Source organism: Eretmochelys imbricata, chromosome 1, assembly GCF_965152235.1.
Source record: "Eretmochelys imbricata isolate rEreImb1 chromosome 1, rEreImb1.hap1, whole genome shotgun sequence".
In the NCBI taxonomy this organism is placed as follows: Eukaryota; Metazoa; Chordata; order Testudines; family Cheloniidae; genus Eretmochelys; species Eretmochelys imbricata.
In genome coordinates, this window is record NC_135572.1 from 336,637,518 (window position 1) to 336,663,317 (window position 25,800).

Genomic DNA, 25,800 nt, shown 5'->3' on the forward strand with positions numbered 1-25,800 from the left:
GGCATAAGGCACCATAGCAGCAATTTTTAATTGAAATTTTCTGTTTTCAGTTTTAGATTTTTTTTGCCAAAAAGTTGCAATTTTCTGCAGGGAAGTAAACACCATTTTTTGACCAGCTCTGCACTTCAGTCTTGTAAAGTGCTGAGTGCTTCAAAAGTACATAGCATGGTGCAGGACTGGGAACAAAGAATATGAGGGTGAATATACTTTAGAGACAACACGGAGCCTTTGATATCTTGCCACTTGTTGAGTTCAGTTACATTACTTTCCCCCTCTTCCAGACAGTACTTTAAATTGTTTCATCTCCTCTGTGTTCTTAGTGTATCTTTCATAAGTGAATGTCTCACATCTCATTGCTAATGCTTTCGGGTCCATCAGCCTTGTACACTCATCTTTCTCAGTTTATTTATTGCCATTGAGTCAATTGACCCAGCCACTGACCTCACCGTGTAGGATTTTCACATCCTCCTAAACTTTGTAGTGTTTTTTCACCTTCTTCACTCTGTTTTCTTTTCTTATGTATTTGCTGAATAGACTCCAACACAGGTCCTGGAGCTTGTTGCACTTTTCATGCTTTGCAAGCCCTCAACTTTGACAATGTTTTTCCCGTTCTTTTTTCCATTTCCCACACCTCTTTTCCTTGCTTTGATTTCAGAGACACAGGGCCAGATTGTCCTCTACCCAGAAAATATCTGCACAGGTGAGAGGAAGCGCCTGGAGGTTCACCTTGTGAAGATTTTCTCCTATTGTTCCTATTTATGTGTTTTTTTTTCTGCGCTTGCATTCTGTGTAAGCAGGGGATGAGACCCACCCATAGGAATGCAAATAGTTATAGTTGCTGAATAGTGTGGAGGTTGGGTTCACTACACTTGCTCATGGGATCACTTGCCGCAGCCTTGCTCATGACAACACAGCTGAGCTCCCAGCAGCTTCCCCAGCAGCTACTCAAGAAACATGACATCTAAAGTAAAGGTTATTCTGAACATGAAGGGATAACTTGCTTGAAATATTATTGTCTGGGTCAGAAATATTTTCTACCAGAAAATCCCCGCATATCTGCAGGGGGATGATAGCAGAGAGTGTCCATCCTCTTCTCACATGTCCCTTGCTTTTCCCTTCTACAAGCACGGAGTCCACTTCCTACAGGGGCAGGGGTTGGGACTGACTTTGGCAGGATTGGCAGAAAGAGGAGCAAGCTGACAGGGTAAGTCTCCTTGTCATGTTTCAGAGTAACAGCCGTGTTAGTCTGTATTCGCAAAAAGAAAAGGAGTACTTGTGGCACCTTAGCGACTAACCAATTTATTTGAGCATAAGCTTTCGTGAGCTACAGCTCACTTCATCGGATGCATACTCCTTGTCATCTTCATCATCCAGAACATTAAATATTGTAGTGCAGCTGTTAGGGAGGTTTAGTAACCTCAGACTCACCATTTGTCTGACTATAAAAAAGGTGAGTCTATATCACCTAAGACTGCAGAATACACCAGTTAAAATGCAACCCCAGTGGATCACCATTTTCCCTCCAATGATTTATGGGTTGATGGATACTGGTAGTGCAGTTTGAAAGTATTTTTAATTTTGTATAGTTAAAATTACTTCTGTTTATAATTCAAAGAAGCATCATATGCCTCCCTTTCTTTTTTGGGTTTCCCCTTACTATCTTTTCTCCATTCTTTTCTATTGTCTCCTCTCTCAAAATCTAGGCATCTGTAATTAATTTACATTTTTTGCTTCAATTATATTCCCTGGTAAGCTATTCTTTTGTGTTTATTATCCTTTGCAGTAGATGGTTATACCCACATTCTTTATTTAGATTGATTTTCCTAAATTCTTAGATTTTGTTTCAAAGATTTTGGATTCTGCAGATATAATATTCCAGGAAAGAGGATTACTGTGCTGGGATGGGCTCCATATATCAAATATCGGGAAGATCATCTTTGTACATCATACAGCTAATGTGATAAGGAGAGCGTTAAACTAGGTCTTATGGGGCATGGTGACAAAAATCTGGCCAATGCGCATCTAGCCTCAAGTAAGGAAGTCAAGGGGAAGGGGCTAAATTCTTGAGAAGGGACTGGAAATCACAAATGCGTTAAAGAGGCAAGAAGAAAAGCAACAGGGCAGTCTGCAAAACATCTTTGATGCCTGCATACCAATGCAAGGAGTTTGGGGAACAAGCAGGATGAACTGGAAGTCATGGTATATGAAGAAAGTCATGACTTAATTTGCATTGCAGACTTGGTGAGACAACTCCCATGATGGGAGTACCAGCACTGAGGGATATAGCTTGTTCCAGAAGGACAGGTATGGGAAAAAAAGAAGAGGCATTGTGCTGTATGTCAAGAATGTATACACTTGCTCCAAGGTCCAAAAGGAAGTAAGCAGAGACCTATTGAGAGTCTCTGGGTGAGGATACTAAGGGAAAAGAACAGTAGCGAATCTACGGTGGGGGTCTATTATAGACCACCAAATCATGACAAGGAAGTGGATGAGGCATTCTACAAGCAGGTAACAAGATTGTGTAACAAGACACATATGAACTAGTATTAATGGAGGATTGTCACTTCCCTAATAGCTGTTGGAACACTATTACAGAAAAACATATTATGTCCTGCAGGTTCTTAGCATGTAGAGGGGGCAACTTTTTAATTCAGAAAGTTTTGGAAATAATTAGGGGGATCATCCATTTCGGAATTGGTGTTGCCAATAGGGATAAATTAGTTGTGAACGTGAATGTGGTTGGGAACTTGGGAGGAAGTGATCATGGTCTGACAGAATTCAAGATCCCAAGGAAAGAAGGACATGAGAATAGCAAAACAAGGACACTGGACTTCAGATTTAAACCAACGCAGAGGAATAGTAGGAAAGGTCCCATGGAAAGACCAATTAGGAAGAAAAAGATTTGAAGAGGGCTGGCAGTTCCTAAAAGATGTAATACAGTATTAGAGACTCAACAGCGAACTATTCCAATGCAGAGGAAAGATAAGAAGAGCCACAGGAGGCCACTATGGCTGCACAAGGAGCTTTTTAGCGATCTACAACCCAAAAGGGATGCATCCAAGGAATAAAAGGAGGGACATGTCACCAAGGAAGTATATATGGAAATAGCGTGAGCATGTAGAGACAAAATCAGAAAAGCCAAGGTAAATAATGAGTTACAGCTGGCAAGAAATGTTAGAGACAACAAGAAGGGGTTCTACAAATATGTCAGACGAAAAAAAAAGATCAGGGATGGTGTGGGCCCGCTGGAGAAGGTGAGCTGGTAACGGGAGACAGAACTGCTCAATGCCTACTTTGCTTCAGTTTTCTCACAAAAAGTAACATGTGACCGGACAACTAGCGAAGTTACCACAGACAATAAGGGGAAGAGATGAAGATCATGATAAGTAAAGAACGCGTCAGATATCTTCTGACTAATGAGAATGAATTCAAGTCAGCGGGGCCTGATGCTATTCACCCCAGAGTGCTAAAGGAATTGGCTGAAGAAATCTCAGAGCCATTGGCAATAATATTTGCAAACTCCTGGATGACAGGAGAGGTCTCGTAAGACTTGAGAAGGGCTAGCATAGTGCCCATTTAAAAAATGAGAAAAAGGAAAAGCTGAGGAACTGTAGACCTGTGAGCCTGACCGCAGTACCTGGGAAGCTGTTAGAGCAATGTATAAAACATTCAATTTGCGAATACCTGGAGGATGAAGAGGTAATCACTAGCAACCAGCATGAATTTACTAAGAACAAATCATGCCAAACCAGCTTGATTTCTTTCTTTGTCTGGGTAACTGGTGGATAGAGGGGGAATGTGGTGGACATAATATACCTGGACTTTAGCAGAGCTTTTGGTACAGTCCCACATGACATTCTGATAAGTAAGCTGGAGAAATGCTGGTTTGGCAGAACTACCATTAAGTGGATACATAATTGATTTAACAACCACAAACAATGAGTAACTATTAATGAAATGAGGTCAGATTGGAAGGAGGTCTTGAGTGGGGTTCTACAGGGATCTGTTCTGGAGCCAGTGTTAATTAATATCTTTATTAATGACCTGGATGTAGGTCTAGAGAGCATATTGATCAAATTTGCAGATGACACAAAGCTGAGGGGGTGGGTGGGGAGGGTTGCCAACCCTTGGAGGATAGAGCTAAAATTCAAAGGTATTTTGATACATTGGAGAACTGGGCTGTAGACAACAAAATGAAATTCAACAAAGACAAATATTAGGTGCTACACCTAGGGAAGAAAGCCCAAATGAACAAACAGAGAATGGGGGATAACTGGCTTGGCAGCAGCACTGCTGAGAAGGATCTGGGAAGAAGTGCCTGGTAACTGCTGATAGTGGCAGGGGCAAAATTTAAAGGTTCTGGTGGTATGCAGTGGGGTTCATGGCAGGTACTCAAGAGACAAAGCAGTTTTGATTTCTAGAGCTACTTTTGATGTTATGTTTTACAATACTATGTAATAGCACCTGGAGACTGTTCTAAAAGACAGCTACACATGAAGAAGCTCTGTATTGCATGGGTGTATTATATCAGTTTGAAGCAGTGGTTCTCAACCAGGGGCACGGGTACCCTTGGGGATATGCAGAGGTCTTCCAGGGGATACCTCAACTTATCTAGATATTTGCCTAAACAGGCTCCATAAAAAGCACTAGCAAAGTCAGTACAAATTAAAATTTCATTTAGATAATAACTAACTTATACTGCTCTATATACTATATCAGTGTTTCTCAATCTGGAGTGGTGGCCCCCAGGGGGAGGTCATGGGATGAATTTAGGGGGGTTGCATATGCAGGGCCAGCATTAGGAGGTGGCAAGCAGGGGCTCTGCGAAGCCAGGATACACACTGAAGCTGAAGCCAAAGCCCCGCCTCCAGGGGCTGAAATCAGACTCCTGAAAGGGGTACTGCAGTCTGGAAAGGTTGAGAATCACTGATTTGAAGAACAGAGATATTTGCAAACCAATCCTTTGATATGATCTTTTAGAGCTCTTGTGATAATATCAGCACCCAATAATTATATCAGGAATCAGCTCTAATTTAACCGTATAAAATTATTTTTCCTCTCCATTTGAATCCACTCTCTCTTCTGGGTTTATAGGGAGACACTGGCTCTCTTAGGCATCAGAAGTACCAGAAATCTCTTGCTAACCCCTGTGGTGGCTATAATGTCTCTTCTGGCATCTGACTCCTCTGGTATCTATAATACCACAGAATGATGACTATGGGGCATCGTTAGCAAACCTGTACAAACAGATTTCATGGCAGGAGGATAGTGTTTTGGAAAGTAAATTAAAACAGATTTCTGTGCTCAATCTTCTGTGCCCAACCCAGTTAACAGGGATGTTCAAGTCACGTTTCTGAGCTTACCTACAATTCCATTTTCTCTCTACAATTCAATTTTAACTAGATATGGACCCAAGACTAGGACACAGAATCCAGACAACTCAGAAACATGAGGACGATCAGATCTAGATCCGGATTTCAACGTCACAGCTCAGGTTTATTTTTATGATGGGCCAGTTCAGAACTCCAACTCTCAGTGCTCTTGTGAAGTGGCTTGGGTTTGGATCTCAAGTTTAGGAACTTGAATTGGGATTGAAGTTTCACAACTGCCCCTCTTTTTCTATTAACATTCCAAAGTTTAATAGTTCTTTCCAGTTCTTATTATTTATCATAATATATTCTGACATTAAGGTCCCAATTCAGCAAACTCTTAAGCAAATGCTCAGTTATAAGCATGTAAGTTGTCCCATTGAAATCCATGGAACTCTCAAGTGCTTGGACTTAAGCATGTGTAAGTACTTTGCTGGATTAGAACCTTTAGAAAAAATAAAGAAAATATCATTGTCACAATTTCAGGGGATCTGCACTTCTATTCCCACCCACCCCCATAGCCCCTGTGCCCTGCTGCTTCCCCTGGCCCCCCTCCCCATTACTCCTGGCCCCCCACTGCCTCCCTGGGCTTGTAAGTTCAGACAGCAGCAGACCCCTCTCCCCACCCCGCACACCCCCACTCACAGCAGCAGCATTCCACAGTAATGGTTGCTTTGTCCCGGAGCAGATAAGCAGCCGGCTGTCAGAAACGGAGCTTTGAAAGCGGATATCCGCATGCCTGCCACCGAGTTCAAAACAATGACAAGAGTGGCCACTTGACTTCAGGGGATTATGGGACATTTCCGGAGGCCAATCACAGCGCAGTAATGCAACATGTTGTCCACACTGACACCCGGGCATTTCAGCCGGGGCGCAGCAAGCGTTATGCTTCTCATGGAGGTGGATTACCAGGAGCGCTCCAGCTGCAGAGTCCAGGCGCTCTACGTGCCTTGCCAATGGGGACACCTCAGGAGTTAGGGTGCCTGGGGCCGATTTAATGCACTCTAACTTGCAAGTGTAGCCAAGCCCTAAGTCACTGTTATACCAGTATAACTGCACCCACCCAGGGACTTTTGAATAAATATAATGATAAAAATCTCACGCCTATCTGACACAGTTATACTGGTAAAATTTTTACGTGTAGAGCAGGCCTCAATCCCTAACACGGTCAATTGTATCTTAACATATTCTTCACAATGGCATATCCAGCCTTAACTTCTCCTTTCTTGACTTGATTGGTGTGGCGAATGACACAGTTATGCATATTATTTTTTAAAAGTATCGTATGAACCTCAATTTATCTTTGCTATTATCCTGCCTTACTGCCAGGAGTTAAACCCAAGGAGGTTGTTAAAGGGGAAGCAAAGAGGAAAATGACAGATAAAGCTCTTTAAGGGAACGATGCGCAGAGCTATTAATTGGTAAATGCCCCTGCCTGGCTTCCAGCAGGCTGGCATGGTTTACTCTTCTCGAGACTGAAAGCCTAGGACCAAAGGGAATCCTAAACCATAAAGATGCTGGCATAGGGAAGAAGTGGGTGCTAAGTGGGCTGTCAGTAGCAGCAGCTGGAGAGAAGGCGCTGGCAGATAGAGAAACGCAGGTCCTGCAGCAAGAAGGCTGACGCCCACAACCCAGAGATGGGAATAAACTGTCCTTAGCTGAGCTCTGAATAGAGAGGTTAAGCTTTGGTAAGGATAGGTGTACAGGACTCTTTGTATGCAGTGTTGTAGCTGTGTTGATCTCGGGATATTAGCAAGACAAGGTGGATAAGGTAATATTTTTTATTGGACCAACTTCTGTTGGTGAGAGAGACAAGCTTTTAAGCTTCCTGAAGAAGAGCTCTGTGTAAGCTCAAAAGCTTGTTTATCTCACCAATAGAAGGTTGGTCCAATAAAAGACATTTCCTCACCCCCCCGTCTCTCTGTAGGACTCTTTGTTGTTTAAACCCATTTTCCTGGATGCTATCTTCCTTTTGGCAAACAAATTTGTTTTGAAGAAGCTGTTTTTGAGTCACTTTAATCAGCTGGTCACTGGTCCCCAGAGATAAAGGGCTTACAGTTGCCAAACTCAGCTGAGCCTGTGGGGTTAACATGGTTGGTAAGCGGAGGGTGGAGGTGGTGGAATGTAGCCCAGAGATCTGGTCTAGCATGGTTCTACCCAAAGAGGTCCCCAAATGAGTGCACTTGCAAAGGACAAAAAGGGGTCTAAGACATGGCGTGCCCGGTAACCATGATAGTTGGCTTTGTATAACAACTAAAATATTAGATACATTTTAATATTTATTTTAGAAAAGAAATTAGTATTTTTCATGGAATATTATAAAATATTTCCCAATGAGACTGAAAAGAGCCATGAACTGGCTTACTGTCCTTACTTGTTTAAAATGGATATAGTAGTATTCACTCAGTGACTATAAGGTCTATTTTATACTCGCGAGATTATTCTATTCAAATTATGCATATAATTTTACTGGTCAGATCTTTGGCTAAATAAAGGAAATTATCTGTAATGATGCTTCTCTAAAGGCACTATCCTTCATGGCTCTGTAATCTCGGTCATATGCCCTAAACTATATGACTTCCAGAGTTGACTGTAAAGGAAGAGCTCTACTGCTTTCCTCACCATTAGTTACACCTTGGCTAATATCATATATCCTGGTTATGACTTTTTATTAAGTACAGTGAACTATGATAATACAGCAATAAAGGAACAAATGAAAACACAAGTAAAAACATTAAAATATACGATTCTAAAGTAAATGTGAACTCATACCTACATTACATACTCTATATTACATACATTACATACTCTATATATAGCTAGGCAGTGGTTCTCATTTATTGGGCAGTGCTGGCTGGCTCTAGGTTCCTAGTGGAAGGGAAGTTGTTGGGTGGCCTGTGTTTCCGTAGCTCCTCTTCAGGAAAGCTCACAATGCCACGGGCTTTGTGGCGTATGCATACTCCAGGACCAAATCGAGTCTTACAAACTGTATGTGCAAAGTGTGCTAGCTAACAGTGACACACGGACCATAACAAAATTTCTGAAAATCCTGACTTGTGTGATGAAATTTTTCACCTTTAACTTTGTATTAGCATGGTTAGACCGCCGTATTCTTTCAAGACAGAAAGTAGACTTGTTCCGGTTGCATGGGATGCAAGTGAGGGCAGAATTTCATTCAGAACTGCAGCATTACAACAAGCCATTCTCTTTCTAGTGTAGCACTATTTTTCCATTTCCCATCTTTATAATTAAATATTGGAGCAACTAGTAGGCATTTGTTTTATATTTTAAGGAAAAGTTTGTGCTGATTCTTGGTCTAACTGTACTGTCATGGTTGCCTTTCCCCACACTTTTTTGTGCACTCAATGAATTGTTATGTATTAAAGTGCAAGTGTAGATGAGTTTATACCTACTCTTCAGATAAACTCTTCACTACAACAGCTGGACAGACCCAAAGCACATATCTTGATCCACTTATTTTTCTTATATATAACACGTTTTTAAAGTAATGTGGAATTTCCTAAATTAACTTTGCAATTTTGTCACACTCAGTGCACTGCTGTGGTTTTTATTATTATTTATATTATAACAACACCTAGAAACTTCAGCTGAGTTTGGAGCTCCATTGTACTAGGTGATATACAAACAAATAGTGAAAGTTAGTCCCTGACCAAAGATATTAGAATTGAAGTGGGTGAAACAATTTGAGGTGAGACAGAAGTGAAGTGACTTCCTCAAGGTCATAAGCGCACACTGGAAGAGCCAGGATTAAAACCCAGGTATTTTGATACCCAATCCATTGTCCAATATACTAAATCACCTTGTCTTTGTATTTGGACTGCTAATAAATAATTACTCTGCTATTATTTTTATTAAGAAAGCAACAAACTCTTCATTCCTTGGAGTTTCTACGATGTCTAGATATGAATGAAAGAATATGGAGAAAAATGCAAAACAAAGCTGTCATAAACATACAGCTAAGGGTAGCATAAAATCCCTCCTTTACCTGTAAAGGGTTAAGAAGCTCAGATAACCTGGTTGGCACCTGACCAAAAGGACCAATAAGGGGAGAAGGTACTTTCAAATCTGTGGGGGAAGGTTTTTGTTTTGTGTTTCTTTGTGTTCTCTCCGGGACAGCGAGGAACCAGGGCAGGGAAACTACATCTCCTAAAGCCATACCTGACCTAAGCATCTAAGATTACAAATTGTAAGTAATAGGAAGGAATGCATTAGATTATCTTTTGTTTTAGCGTGTGAATTTTCCCTAGGCTAAGAGGGAGGTTTATTCGGGAAAATTCACATGCTAAAACAAAAGATAATCTAACGCATTTCCTTCATATACTTACAATTTGTAGTCTTAGCTGCTTAGTTCAGGTATGGCTTTAGGAGATGTAGTTTCCCTGCCCTGGTTCCTTGCTGTCTCGGAGAGAACACAAAGAAACACAAAACAAAAACCTTCCCCCACAGATTTGAAAGTATCTTCTCCCCTTATTGGTCCTTTTGGTCAGGTGCCAACCAGGTTATCTGAGCTTCTTAACCCTTTACAGGTAAAGGAGGGATTTTATGCTACCTGTAGCTGTATGTTTATGACAAAAGCAATCAAAAATGACATATCCAATCCACAAATAAATTACCTAGACCTACTGTCTATTTAATGTAATTTCTTCAGCTCTTGTTAGGCCATTTAACAATATAAAAGTGTTTGTCCTTCTCTGGACAAGTATTATACGATTTCTATCTGATCTTGTCACAAAATATAACTATTTCTTACATGCAGTGCACAAAATCTTCTGAAAAAAAAATATCCCTTAGAATTTACGTTATGGAGCTGTTTCAGAAGAGTTAAATTACTCACCCTCATCCTTCCATTTCTTATTGCTGGCCCATCTTCTGCTAACCTCAGCACATACAAATCCATTTTGTACTCCCTTCCTCCTCGAATACTAAATCCAAACCCTTTGGCTCCCTTCTCCATGTCAACAGTGAAATAATCAAAATCCTGTATAGACACAGAGAGTAAAAACAAATTAACTATGTGAATGGATTTGTGCACATTAAGGAAAAAAACACAACCAATCCCTTTGAACATATGTTTGAATGTGGAATTATCCAATATGCTTGTACAAAGAAGTCATTTGAAATATATATTTTTACACAAACAGGTATGTACATATTTACATGGAAACAGCATGTGTGCCTGCTTTGAAAATATGGCCCTAGAAGTGAACTCTATAGGGGGTCTTCACGAGGACTTCTTGAAACTTAGACCATGTGCCTCTTGATTTAATAAACTTTCTGACATCTGCTTTTTCATCCCTTAGGCAAGGAAAGGGGGAGTTTTTATAACCCAAATTTGCACCAGATCCTTCAATCCTGACACCCATTAGTAAACACCACTCATGAGAACATTCCCATTCAAATCAAACATAAGGCTTACTTCTGGGAATAAGCATTGCAAGACTGGGCTCTGTGTAAAAAGAGACATCTGGCTAATTTGTGTATAGATCGTTTCTGCTCACATAGATTATTTCACATTAAGTCCAAACACATACAAGATTGATCTTCTGAAAAAGGAGCAGTTTCCTTTTCAGACTCAAAGTCATAGAGATATTTGTAATTTTTCTGATTATAAATAAGGTATGTCTGCTACAGTGACAGAAAGATGATAATTTATGTAGAAATTCCATGTGACCTGGATACAGCCAGAGTTTATTGATTTAGGGCTGGATTGTGCCTTTAAAGCACAGCCCGTGGTAAGAGACTATTTATGCTGCTGGTATACAGTGGCTGGAGAAGAATAATGTTCTGGAAAGTGCGTTTTCTCATCATTGTTTGAACTCTCCAAAACATAAAAAATAGTCGACTTGCAGCTGTAACAACAGTATTATAAATAGTGTTATTTTAGTGTAAAAATAAAGCACTTTACAGGTATGAATGAAGTTGGAATTAATTTCTTCAAAAAAAAATTGGAATCAGAATACAAATGTTCAGGTCCATATAAAAACCCTGTTTTCAGAGCTGTGATTATTTCACTTTGTACCTGGGGCTGCCTGTAATCTGACAGAGGATATTGCCTGGTGTCAGGAGAATGTTGTCTGTAATCTATTAAAGGTGGCTGCCTGTAGTCCAGAGGTGGTGGCTGCTGGTAATCCACTACTGGAGGATGCCTGTAGTCTAACGGAGGCTGTCTATAGTCCGCTGAAGGCTGCCTGTAGTCAGTAAATGGAGGTTGTCGGATGTCGGGTTTCACATCCTGTCTTGCTTTTACTTCTGACCTATAACTGAGTAAGTTAGAATGATTATTTTAGTTCTTTAAAATTTCAGAAAGCTGAACAATGCTAAAAGAATTTGCAGAAAGGCATTAAATGCAATACTGAGAGATAAAAAGCAACTGAACAGCTGTAAAATTGTGTCAAACTGGGCTTCACTGAGAGGCAAATGGTGCAGCTGAGATGAGCTTTCCAAGGCAAAAATTGAGGTATCTTAAATTAGAGATTACTTTTGAAAATTTGGCCCTAAGTGACTTGACCAAGGCAGTACAGTATAATTTCCCCATAGACCTCAATGGGATCAGGGCCATAATTGGTAGTGACAGGAATAGACTCCAGGAGTCCTGACTCTGATGTACCTTGTCTAACCCAAAGACCAAATGTCACACAAGAAAATATAATACAAAGCAAAAGACTGAATTTGTTTATTGCTTTTCCAGAACTCAGAGTGCAGTAGACTAACTAAGGATTTAAAATATTGAAGAGATTCAGAGGTTTACAGCCTCTATATTTTACTAATGTAAAAGCTTTTTGGTGAGCTCTCAAATTCAGAAATGGACATTTTCTTTGTATCAGATATAATCTGGCTAATGGAAAGAAATCGTTGATGTAGTATCCTGCAAGATCTTATAGTAGCAATTCCGAGTAAGCCATTCTATGATTTAAATGCAGATCTAGAATGTGCTGCACATTTATGAATGAAGGAAACAGAATTTGGTTAATAAGGACTTAATACTATATAAATATTGTTTTAATTGCTAACTAGTTGAAAGAAGATCCTAACAGTCTTTTTTGTCTGATGTGTATTTCAGGCTCTGCTCTAATAAAGCTTCAGTGTACCTAGTAATAATACTCACACCATGAAAAGGGAATCTGTACTTGGTTTTCAAGGAAAATGCTTAGTTATGCAAATTAATGCGAGCATTGTTTTCTGTCTTTGTTCATTTCTCCCTGGAAATAACTTGCATAATATGTTAGATGGCTTTGTCTTAGGCTGCAATGTATATACTTTATTGCTACAGTATACATTTCTGTAAACTAGCCATTCCTAGCTCTATTTCCAAACAGAGATAAGAGGGAAAATGATTTGAAACTTGAATTATTTTCATAGAGATTGCAAACGTAGACCTGACACATATACTATTAAAACGTGTACAAAGTATTCATAATGGGATCTGCTTTTTTATATCAAAGCTTCTTTTCTTCTTTGCTTCTTTAGTATAGTGATTCCATGTTACAAGGACATAGAGAATCTAGGCTTATTGTAATATTGAGTCTGTTTAATAAGAAAAGTAAATTTATTGTTTGTCTTTTTAAAATATTAAATATGACTTAGTATTTTGACTGACTGATACAGAACAACAACTTTTTCTGGTGAATGACTATATAAACAAATTGTAATATTAAAAATGGGTAAAATACTACCCAATGTCAGCTAATAATAACAGAATTATTTCTGAAACACTGGACAACTTAACACAAATTCACAATATACTGGCATATCCGTATTCCAGAGGATGATGCTATGCTATACACAGGTTGTAACAATACTATTTCTTGTTGAATAAGTAAATAGGTGTGTTAATGCATATACCTTACTGGATATTCAGTAACATAGTGGACAGGCCATCCTTTAAGAACTTTATAGTTTATATGTCACAAACTAAGGTCCCAATCCTGCAAACATTTATTATCGAGTATTGTGCTGGTCAATGGGACTTCTGATGGGGCTTGAAAAGCATTTTTAGGATTGGGTTCTACAGTTATTACTTTAAGAGAAGCATGTATCTTTCTGGAGCTGGCACTGTCAGGCAAGTGTCTAATGAAATGTAAGGAAAAGGAACTTGAAAAACTGTATAAGTCAGTGCGCGACTGTGGGGGTGCAATCATCGCTGCTTACTCCATGTTTTTGCACTTGCTCAAAATGGCCATGGAGCTGGGAGGGGGGCATGGCTTGACCCCTTTTTAAACAGTGGCCCTGAATTAAATCAGTATGGCAGGTCACTCAAACAGTACGGTCTGGAGTGCCACTCCCGCTGCATGGTTGCAATGCCACTGAATGTATGGGTATCAGGGCCAAAATTCACGGACTGCCCTTGCAATCTGGCACATGGGCTGTCTTTTCCTGTGTGGTGTAGCACAGGGGAGTCTGCTGAGAACTCAACTCGGGGGGGGGGGGGTAGCTCAGTGGTTTGAGCATTGACCTGCTAAACCCAGGGTTGTGAGTTCAATCCTTGAGGGGGCCATTTAGAGATCTGGGGCAAAAATTGGAGATTGGTCCTGCTTTGAGCAGGGGGTTGGACTAGATGACCTCCTGAGGTCCCTTCCAACCTTGATATTCTATGATTCTATGAACTCTTGGCAGCACCATCTCATGCACTGTGTGCATAAGAGAGAGGAAAGACTCCCCAGCTACATGAGACCCAGTGTCCCTGCAGTGCAGGAGATGACTGGGGACCAGAATTTAAAACCCATCCATTACTCCCAAGAAATATCTATATTGGTGACACTGGTAGAAATGGAGGAGAAAGGCATTTTGGATAAGTACATATTAGGGCTGTCAATTAATCACAGTTAACTCAAGTGATTAACTCAAAACAAATTAACTAGATTAAAAAATTAATCATGATTAATTATAGTTTTAATCACACTGTTAAACAATAATAGAATACCAATTTAAATTTATTCAAAATATTTTGACTGTTTTTCTACATTTTCAAATGTATTGATTTCAATTACAACACAGAATACAAGGTGTACAGGGCTCACTTTATATTATTATTTTTGATTACAAATATTTGCACTGTAAAAAAGATATATAAAAGAAATAGTATTTTTCAATTCATCTCATATAAGAACTACAGTACAAACTCTTTAGTGAAAGCGCAACTTACAGATGTAGATTTTTTTGTGACATAACTACATACATAAACAAAACACTGTAAAACTTTAGCGCCTACAAATCCACTCAGTCCTACTTCATGTTCAGCCAATCATTAAGACAAACAAGTTTGTTTATATTTACAGGAGATAATACTGCCTACTTCTTATTTACAATGTCACCTGAAGTGAGAACAGGTGTTCGCATGGCACTTTTGTAGTCAGCATTGCAAGGTATTTACGTGTCAGATATGCTAAACATTCGTATGCCCCTTCATGCTTCTACCACCATTCCAGAGGACATGCTTCCATGCGTCTGTCATCAGCATGGAAGTAGGACTGAGTGGACTTGCAGACTCTAAAGTTTTACATTGCTTTATTTTTCAGTGCAGTTATGTAAAAAAAATCTACATCTTTAAATTGCACTTTCACAAAAAAGAGATTGCACTACAGTACTTGCATGAGTTGAATTGAAAAATACGATTTATATTTGTAATAAAAATAATAATATAAAGTGAACACTGTACACTTTGTATTCTGTGCTGTAATTGAAATCAACATATTTGAAAATGTAGAAAACATCTAAAATCTTTAAATTAATGGTATTCTATTATTGTTTAACAGTGCAATTAAAACTGCCATTAATCACAATTTTTTTTAATCTCGTGATTAATCACGATTAATTTTTTTAATTGTTTGACAGCCCTAGTAAATAGGATTTGTGCATTAAGCACAGGTGACTTACAGGGCATAGAACCTGATCTACAATAAAATGCAGAGACTCTGGCACTGGCATTTATTGTTTATGGGTCATGGTCTGGCTGAGGTACATTACTCGGTCACATTTAGCATAAAGACCGACAGTGTAATCAGTTTTATTTGACAAGCCCCAAATTAATCCAATGACAAAAGAATGTTGATGGAAAATCACATAATGTAAGAACTATTGTATTATTCCACAACCTAAATGTATTTCAAATACATTCTGGTCTTAATGTAGCTGGTCACAACACTTTAGATTCCCTCTCAGCTCACTAAGTAATACACTATCATTTCATTCACAGATAAACTAAGTTGTATACACACAAAAAATACATGTATTGAGAGAAATCAGCTGGGGAAAAATCAATTTGCTGTAGATAAAATCTGTTGTCGAACTGAAAAATATTGTATTGACAACTGTGCTTTATCATTCAGAAGACATGGAGGTAGGTGTGAGGGCTAAAAAGAAGGCCATTTCACCAAGAGCATACTTGACATAAATGTGTTTCGCAAATGTCAGGAACCTAAAAATGAAGTTTATTAGCAGTGAAGTTATGAGCAAGAGATACTGGAACATAATTTAGTTCTCTGGCAAAAAATATCATGCCAGTAAATAGTTCTGAGAATCTGAAGTTTTAACACAGCGCTCCCTGTTTCGGGAAAGTTTTGATCCTTGTGTAGACCGACATCTCTCACACATGTAGGTGAACGACACTTTTTAGTTTCATCCCACCCACAATTTATGTTTTATAAATGTTGCCACTCGAATATTGGCAACAGGTAACATGATAGGTCACAGTAGTTAGAAACAGAGAGAAGCTCGATTGGATCAGGTCTCACACTGTACCTAAAGGAAGCAGAATGGGGAGCAGCTGCTCTTACCTGTTGTCATGTCCTTGTAACTGGAGAGGTTGTGGAGGTGGTGGTTGTGCTACAGGACTGTGGTGTGCTACAGGGCTCTGCTGTGCTACTGGACTCTGCTGAGCCATCGGGCTGTGTTGCTGTGCCATAGGGCTCTGTTTCTCTGAGCTTGGTGCTGAAGCTGGACTGTTCAGCTCTGCATAATGGGAAGCTGGAGATTAAAGAGCTGTCACAGTGCGGCATTTAATAAAGGGCAAAGGTAGACAACAATAATTTTTGTAACACTCTACCTCCAATTATTTATGTTTTGTTGCTTTTATTATCTTGGCTCATAATTAGATTTTAAGACATCTAAACCTACTGGACTTCATTTGATCTCTGAGATCTGTAATCTTGGTCACTTTTACAACTCTGGCTGACACATCTGTCATTTAAAACTCAATTGAACTGGGCAAAGAGCTGCTGTGGTTCATAGTTTCTTTTAAAAGCTTATAAATATTGATATTTGGAAACTTTTCATTTGGGGAGAATGAAGAATCTTCCTGCTTTCATTACAGTGATGGGATGACAAACTTTGCAACAAGATGTAAAATGCCTTTGTTTGCTCCTGCTGCTTTTGAAGTCAAATGGAGTTTTGAGCTGTCAGGTTGGGTAACGGACAGTGGAACCAACCTTTATAAATACATATTAACCAACTCTCATTATCATTTGTATCACAACAGCATGCAAATTGTCCTAGGAGCTCTACAACTGTACACTGTAGAAACCCAGTCCTTTCCCCAAAACCCAATATCTAAAAAGAAGAAGGGTAGGGAAAGGCATACAGCATACAAATAAAGTGATAGACTGTGGCTTCGCCACAAGCGAGGGAGACCAATCTGCCTCCAGGTTCCCCCTTGCTCCAGGTTGAGGGAAGAAGCAATACCCTGCACTAGGCTTATATATGGTACAAATTATTTCCCCTAATATCTGGGATGTACATTTATATGTGTGTGGGGGCTGGGCGGGAGGCAGAAAGTGCCTGGGCTCTGCTCACAAGCACAAGAGGGGATACAGCAGCTCTGCAGAAGATATTTATTCTTAGCTACTGCTACACACAATGTACATAGCTGGTGTAGGGACATGAGTGGGCTCTTCCTCCCATTTGCAGCTGGACAAGTGGGGCCACGATCTGACTCAAACTGATCAGTGGAAAAATCAGCACATGTTTTAAAAGGGTTGCTGTGTGTGTAATATATATACACACACACACACCCTTACACACACATGTACTTCTAGACTCATATCTATATCTATATTTATATATAGATATGTACATATACACACACACACAAACTGTCCTCAACAGCTGTCTATTGAGCCATTGTTAGTTCTTTTTGTAAGGTTAAGTGGCATTACTATTAACTAGTTCATTTGATCTAGGGCTTTTTTGTTAATTTAACAATTTCCTATTGCCTATTTATTCAACTTTCCATAACAATTGATTATTTTATACCTATGACTATTTTCAAAGTTTGATACTTTTAGGATCATTTAATTTTTTAATTTTTGGGTCTAATTTAGGACAAATTGTCAAAAATACCTCTAAATTTGCATCCAAAAAGTTTGAGGCTGAAGGCACAAACAGCACCGGTGTGTGTACATTGCATATTTACATGTCTAACAGTACAGTTTGCATGTGCAAGTGTGATTTGTGCTTCAAAATTTCGGAGGCTGGTTTGAAAATATGATCCCTCATGCCTACGCCAGACACTCATAGACACCAGTCAAATCATACATTAATACTAGTGCTTTGCATTTCTGTAGCACCTTTTCACCTGAGTGCACTTCACAAAGCTTTTAGATATTGTTACCCCTTTTTATTTATGGGGAAACTGACATTTGAGGTTAAGTACGTGCCCAGTGTCAGTGAGTCAGCAGCAGAACCAGGAACAGAATCCATGTCTCATGATACCTGTTGCTGTAACCTCTAGAACCAGCAGCTCCAGAGTCTGCCCCTGGTGCAGCACTCAACATTTCAGATGTGCCTCTGCTTTTTCTTTTCTATGTAAATTAACCAGTGTCACTGGGGTGGACCTATTTGCTAGTATACCTTTTTGTTAGCTAAATGCCTACACAAGGCTGCTTTAAATGGCACAGCATGGATTATACACTATATAACCCATGCCTGAAGAGGTTTACAAAACAGATCTCTGGTTAATGTATGCCACTAACTTTAAATCTCTTTCTGAACAAAAGAAAGCGTCTGAATAAATTTGAACTGGACGTATGGATCTAATTGCTATTTGGAATGGGTGAATGCTTTATGGCGTATCTGCTAAGAGGAGACGACCTGTGCTCTTCCTGTACATTTAGGTGTTTCTTCACACTGAAGTAGGGGTAGCGTTATCCTGGGCCAGTGCCTGCCAATTTCTTCGATATACTAGTAGAAGAGCATTATACTCAGTATGAGTTAAGCTGAGAGCACCGACAGAGCTGAAGATCATCTAAATAGCACACAGATCAGCAAGTAATCTCATTGCTTTCTGTATTTGACATTCCTATCCACACTAGAATCCTGCTCCTGGGACTTAAAGTCACAGTTTCTTTAATGCAGTGGAATTCATATGCTAGCACCGCAGCTCTTTCAACTTAAATTACACGAAGCTCACATCAAAGAAACTGCACTGATTGGTTTGTAGGGTGATGCCAACAGTAATGAGTCTGTTACCTTGTCTGCATCTGACAAACTGAGCCCTTTGGAGCTTGGTTTTCCCCTAACTTGCATAGTCACTTATATATGTGCAAAGCAGTATGAAAGCAAATTTCTCCCTTTACTCCAGTGGTGGCATTTTACATCCATTTTTGCAGTCACTCACTACAGGTATAAATGAATACACAAGATGGCAGTTTGTGAGTCACTTATTTCCCACTGGCTAAGGACTTGATTTTGTTCTCTTACACTTGTGAAAATAATCACTAACTCAATTGAAGTCAGTGGAGTTCAATCATATAAAAAGGAGTGAGCTCAAAGTCAGGCCTTTCAGTGAGTACTTTACACCCATGTCAGAAGGCAGTTCTTCCACAAGTCTATAGCATACCCACTGCAGTACTCCCTCTGCCATCAGGTTTCTTGAAGTTCTTTGAAACATACATCCACAATTAGATTGTTTTCAAGCATTCAGATAATATTCTAGCTAGTTCTAGGGTTGCAGCTGTAACCTTTATGTACTGCGTATACAAGCTTCAAAACAAAAACGCTTCAAACTAACTGGAGGTAACATAACTTTCTTCCTGGGCTTTAAGGCTCAATTACTTACCCTCCTGAGGAATGATGCGAAGTGTTACACTAAGACCTGCATCTTTAATTAGCTTCACAATATCTGCATGAGGCATGTTAATAATAGACTGGCCATTCACAGCTAAGATCCGGTCTCCGACTTTTAGTTTTGTACAGCGATCAGCAGGACTTCCATCAATTATCCTCCCTATTTTATGGGGTACAGCTAGACAGGGAAAAATATTTATAGTTAACAAATGTTGCAGTAGGCAGTGGTATCCACAGAAAAACAGATGGCCACATTTTCAAGAATTTCCCAGGTAAATTAAAAACAAAGAAACAGGTGCACAGAGCCAGTTATTATTTGTATTGCTATCGTGTCTATTGGCCCCAGTGAGGGTTCAGTACCCCCTTGTGTCAGATGCTGTACAGACATGAAGTGAGATGCCTCAGAGTGCTTACAAACTTGGCAGATGACAAGATGCTACAAGTGGGCGAAACAAACAGATGTGGGGAATGGCAGGAGAAAGCAACAGTGAAAGGTTTAAATTTTGCACAATAAATAGTAATCACACCTGGCCACATACCTCTCAGTGTACAGAATTTCTTTTATTGTTAGATTTTATTATAAAAGTACAACCTAGAGATTATGTTCTTTATAGTCAAAACATATTTTTTACTGTGGAAAATAATTTGAATAGATGCATTCAGGATACTGCAAATCATACCAGGGATTTACTGCGTTTCCATATTCACATGTCAGGACGAATGTACGGTTACAGCGTAACATGTATGTGCAGTATGCATAGACACAAATGTAAAGTGTAATCTTATAACATTTTCAGCTCAAACTTGCTTCTCACTTTTCTGCCTTCCCCTTCATTCGCTCATTCTTTCTGTGTTCCGTCTCATTCTCCCCCTCACATTTTCTTGTTCTGTGTCTAAGCTGAGGAGGCCAGCCAAGACGTGGAATACAGAAATGATGATCCATAGACATGGCACAACAGCAATGCAACCCGCTCTCATTGTTACAGGGTTTGCATTTTGTGGGGGAATAATTTGTTGCTCCTAGAAATCAGGTGCACTATGCAGTTTCAAATCCCACTTATCCTTTCCAACATGCAAAAGGACTCCTTGACTGGGCTGTAACCCATAATTTTCCCTTTTTCTTTATTCTTATTCCAGAGATGTACCTGGAACAGTTTGGTAAAGAGCTACTCAGTCGTATCGTGTTATTCATCTGCAAAGGGCAGGTAACTACTGATAACAAGCATCTCTACATCTCTGGACAACTGGATTTCTATTCAAAATCTGTGTGGCTAAGGAACTATCTGTTTCTTATACTATACTTACATGACACTCACTACCACATGTCTGGGCACCACCATGTCTGGGCTTTTATCCTTACAACACTGCTGTAAGGTAGGGAAGTACTGTTAGCCCCATTTTACACATGGGGAACTGAGGCAGAAAGGCTAAGTGACTTGCCCGGGGTCATACAGGAAGTCTGTGGTGGAGGAATGACTTGAACCTATGGCTTCCCAAGTTCATGGCCTAACCACTGGACCATCCTTCCTCCCACCGAAGAGTAAGGCAGCCAGTAGTTCCTGAGGAGAACTAAGTGGTTTATTATTAACGGTTCCAGGTTTAGAATTAAACTGGCAGCATTTCTTTTCCGGAACCCAAATTTTAGAAGTAGGGTTAAACACAAAATCTCCTCCTGATTTTTTAAAAAAGATGTCCTTTGATGGCGAGTCACAATTCACAATCTTATCTGAGTCATTTGCTGATTACATTGCACCACCAACTGATCAGAAGGCTCCTAAATTAAATATTTTCAAGGCTGGCTATCATCCAGTCTGCTAATAAAAGGCCTCCTACTGGCCACTGGACATCAGCCAGCACCACAGCAATAAAGGAGCAGCGTGAATTCCTACGGCCAATTCTCAAGAGATGCCCCAGTCTCCAAAACATTGAAAGAGACCATTGAATTTCTGCCATTGTCAACAGTGTAGTTTGAAAGTTAGTGTCAAATCTGAATGGGGCAACCTGTATGGAAGAGGTCATTAGTGGTGCATATGAGTACTATAATTATCTAGTCTTTTAGAAAAATTATCTGCTTTGATTTAAAACCTAATAACTCCTGAAAATGACACTTGCAAAATGAAAAGGTTTTAAACTTGGAAACAAACCAAACCCTAGAATTTACTATTCGTTATGTGCTTTGTTTTTTAACTCAAATTTAACCAACAATGATTCCTAAAATTCAGATGGTCTAGTTATTATTGGGCCTCCCTAAACTACTTTTTAAAGAACTGGACTAGATTACAAAATTAATGAAGCTATGTTTATGTATATCAGCTAAGGATCTGGCCCATTATTTGGATGTTAAAAGACTGGGACAGAAGAACAATTGCTTTATTGCTGTTTTCTTTATTAAAATCTATATTTTTTATCCTAGCAACTAAAGAGAACTGTACAGAGAAAAGATACATTTACAAACATTTTTACAAATATTTTAGCATTCACTGCTAGTATAAAATGAATTGTTAACAGGTGATGTGTTCAGAATACACAGTGTCCACAAAACAAAGTTAAAATTCCCTTTCCTTTTATAAAGGTTCACTGAGGTGATCGTACAAACTCACCTTGCACATCTCTTATGCAATCACAATTCACAAACCCCCAATGCAACTTTTGTTTCTATTACTGAGGAAAACACTATTCATGCCATTCGAGCCCTTTCTGAAATGCAGCAAATCATTACTTTTCTGAACTGACGATACAGGTAACTACTCTGAAACTCAATCCACAGTCAGACTGTGTGCTTCTTTAACATTATGCTTCAGTCAAGAATACAAATTTAGCTATAGCTTTAGTAATACTGTCACAATTAGAAGAAGAAGGCTAACGGCATATTGGGCTGCATTAGTAGGAGCATTTCCAGCAGATCGAGGGAAGTGATTATCACCTCTATTTGGCACTAGTGAGGCCACATTTGGAGTATTGCGTCCAGTTTTGGGCCCCCCCCGCAGAAAGGATGTGGACAAATTGGAGAGAGTCCAGTGGAGGGCAACAAAAATGATTAGGGGGCTGGGGCACATGACTTATGGGGAGAGGATGAGGGGACTGGGCTTATTTAGTCTGCTGAAGAGAAGAGTGTGTATGTGTGTGTGGGGGGGGATTTGATAGCAGCTTTTAACTACCTGAAGGGGGGTTCCAGAGGCTGAAGCTCGGCTGTTCTCGGTGGTGGCAGATGACAGAACAAGGAGCCATTGTCTCAAGTTGCAGTGGGGACAGTCTAGGCTGGATATTAGGAAACACTATTTCACTAGGAGGGTGGTGAAGCACTGGAATGGGTTACCTAGGGAGGTAGTGGTATCTTCATCCTTAGAGGTTTTTAAGGTCTGGCTTGACAAAGCTCTGGCTGGGATGATTTAGTTGGGGTTGGTCCTGCTTTGGGCAGGGGGTTGGACTAGATGACCTCCTGAGGTCTCTTCCAACCCGAATCGTCTGATTCTATGAACTCGGGTACTTGCAGAATGCACTGTTGCTTGGGAAATAAGTACCCACAGGGTGGCACTTTGTTTGAAACCTTTCTTTACATTAAAAATCTAATAAATTATGAGTAATCTCATTTTGTACAAAAATACAGAGTTTATTCTGCATAACTTCCACATGTGTATACTGATGGAAGACTAGATACCCAAAAGGAATAAAACAGCAACTTGACAGTGAAATAATTTACATTTATAAAGTACCTTTTGCATCAAATCACTTCATAAACTATATACTGCATCTACAATAATAATTTAACCTGTGAGTGAAATGTGGCCACCTCTGGCCTGGAATGCCACAGCTGTATCAAATTACCAGAGCAATAGTATACAACAGTTAAGATCAGAAAGCAAACAGCCCCCTTTGGGAAATTTAAGTAGGAAGAAACTACTCGGACTATCCAGGCTGGAATTTGGCTAGAATACCCTGGCTAAAATTCCTGTGCTTGCCATTGCTAACCTAGAGATGATACTGTCAATAGCATAGGGTCCCATAAAGCTATGCAGGGTCACTGGTTTGGTACTGATTCAGAGGAAAGAGTGCCTTTTATTGAATAACTAACGCAACTTCACTAAGCTACTCCGTGGAGGTCTCCCATCCAAACAGTAACCAGGCCTGATGCTGGAGATAACAAGGATACTAGACATGAGAAATAAGTCTAATTTAATTGTAAATTGGGAGGCAGAGGTGAGTTTGGTTTTTTGCTTAAAGGTTTACACACCATTGAAAAACTTTTACACTTAAGTGCTATGTGTTAAATGGGAAAAAGTGACTTTCGGCAGCTGTTAGAAACAGTGTCCTGCCTAACAAGGTAGAAAAAAGGCAATGAGAGTTCTGTTCTGATGATGTAATGCTTCTATCTTGATGCTTCTTTGGTACATTGTGTTGTCACCTAATATCCAGCTGGGGACGTTTTGGTGGGGGAAGGGGGATTCTCTGTAAGATTCTCTCCAATATGTACCATTTAATTAAGCTTTTGTTAAACTGCTATTTTTTTTCTTAATTCGCTTCTTGACAGTTACTTTTGTCCAAACAAAACAATTTGGAACCTATGGCTTAAGAAAAATGCACAAAACACTTTAGCAGGGGAATGAATGTTTCCACTGGTCTTTGAAGTTCTTTACTAGTCTGTTCACGCCTTTGTATAAGGAATTAAGTGGAAGCAACTCTCCAAATATTTTTCTTTTGAACAACAGTGACTCTGTAGTCTGAGACACATTCCGCAAAGAGAATTCTATCTTCTTATCTCTCATCACTGCAGCAGCCAGACTGTAATTCATATTTTGCAGATGTCCAAGCCTGCAGCAGTCATGGGGAATATTGTGACACATGGTTTTAAGAGCCCCACTTTATTTTCATTCCCTTTGGATGTGGATGAATAAATGCTCATCCCATTGTAAAGAGTTATAAAAGATCCTGCGTAGCTTTCTTTTGAGGGTAAGTAACTTTCTTTGTGTTATCAGATCCCACAGTGTATAACCTACATGGGTGAAAATTCATGATGAAATATATACTTTATATAGGTCAGTGTATGGTTAATATTTAGGAATATGTGAAATTAATGTAACAATAATATACGAAATACGCTCTCTCTCTTCAGGTGGGTGTATTTGCCCCCCCCCCCATTATTCTGAAGTCTTCTCAAAAAGTGACAGTTGTTTCGACGTGATAGTCATATTTAAGCTCTTCAGGTCCCGTTAATACATTTATTTATTTTTCAGACCATGCTGTTCCTCTGCCTTCACTCAGTGGTGTTGAGCATCTAGGGCTCAATCCTGCAAGGTGCTGAGTTTTTTGGCTCTGATCCAGTGACACACTTCAGCATGTGCTTCACTGCGTGAGTAGTTCCATAGACTTCAATGGGACTACTCACATGGTTGAAGCTGTGTTGGACTGAATTGTGCTAGAGTGCTAATCAGTACCTTGCAGGAACTAGCCCTTACTGCAGTTTCAGTCTGATACTTTATTTTATTTCCTGAGTGAGGCCTCAATCCTGCAAAAGGATCCTAAACCACAGGCCCTTAACCACCCCACAGTGTCCCATTGATTTGGTCAGGGAATAGGGCTTGTGCTTGTAGACCTCTTTGTAGGTTAGCAGCTTTATGCTGTTTTGCCGTGTTGCTCTATGCTGTTAAGCAACTGCCATGTTCTGTCCTAGAGGTGGCTGCAATTATCCTAACTTGCCAAGCACTTCAAAACGAAATAAATTATTAAAAGTAAGATGATGTATTTTATCATATCATAAAACAAATAATCTTATTATAGCTAGTAAGGATTATTTGCTGAGTTTGATAGTTGTCCTTTCATTTCGGCTATTGCCATTTCTCTCACTTAACTTTCTTTGCTCTAACCACCTTGCTAGTTTGCTGTAGGTAACCCTCAGCAAAACAGGCTAATACAACCAGACTTAGATTAGAGAAAAAATTCAGTTTTCACTTTACAAGTCTGTTATGTCAGAAAATTATTGTTTTTGGTGACATTTGCAGAAAATTGGCATTGTGAGATGCAGTTGCTAAAAGTCTGTAAAAGTTTAAGAAAATTGTAGTAACATAGGAAACTTATATAACCAAACAGGCAAACAATAAAACAAAGCTGGTACTTTAGATGTGGTACCATGCCAGCAACGAGGTTCCTATAAAACAAATCTCCCTTTAAAAATAAAGTCACATATTGTAATTAAGTGAACCATTACAAAATAGAACTAGTTCAGTGAACAAGACAAGCTATAATTAGCAACTGCATGCCCAGAGCAACCTCCAATTTTTAATGTATTTACATTGTAATGTTCTATTTAGTGTCCATGATAGAGGGTCTGTCAAAAAGGGTTCTGAGTAAATACTGA

General features: G+C 39.5%; 1 protein-coding gene across 1 annotated transcript in view; it reads right to left on the reverse strand.

Moving 5' to 3' along the window:
- The window catches only part of MAGI2 (membrane associated guanylate kinase, WW and PDZ domain containing 2), a 1,194,001-nt gene that overhangs the window by 47,188 nt on the left and 1,121,013 nt on the right, over positions 1 to 25,800 (reverse strand). Inside the window, exons 17-20 of the mRNA XM_077807869.1 lie at positions 19,441 to 19,626; positions 16,163 to 16,337; positions 11,410 to 11,650; positions 10,225 to 10,368 (exon numbers count right to left, since the gene is read on the reverse strand). Coding sequence (XP_077663995.1) covers positions 10,225 to 10,368; positions 11,410 to 11,650; positions 16,163 to 16,337; positions 19,441 to 19,626 — 746 coding nt within the window. The remainder of the gene's footprint in view (positions 1 to 10,224; positions 10,369 to 11,409; positions 11,651 to 16,162; positions 16,338 to 19,440; positions 19,627 to 25,800) is intronic.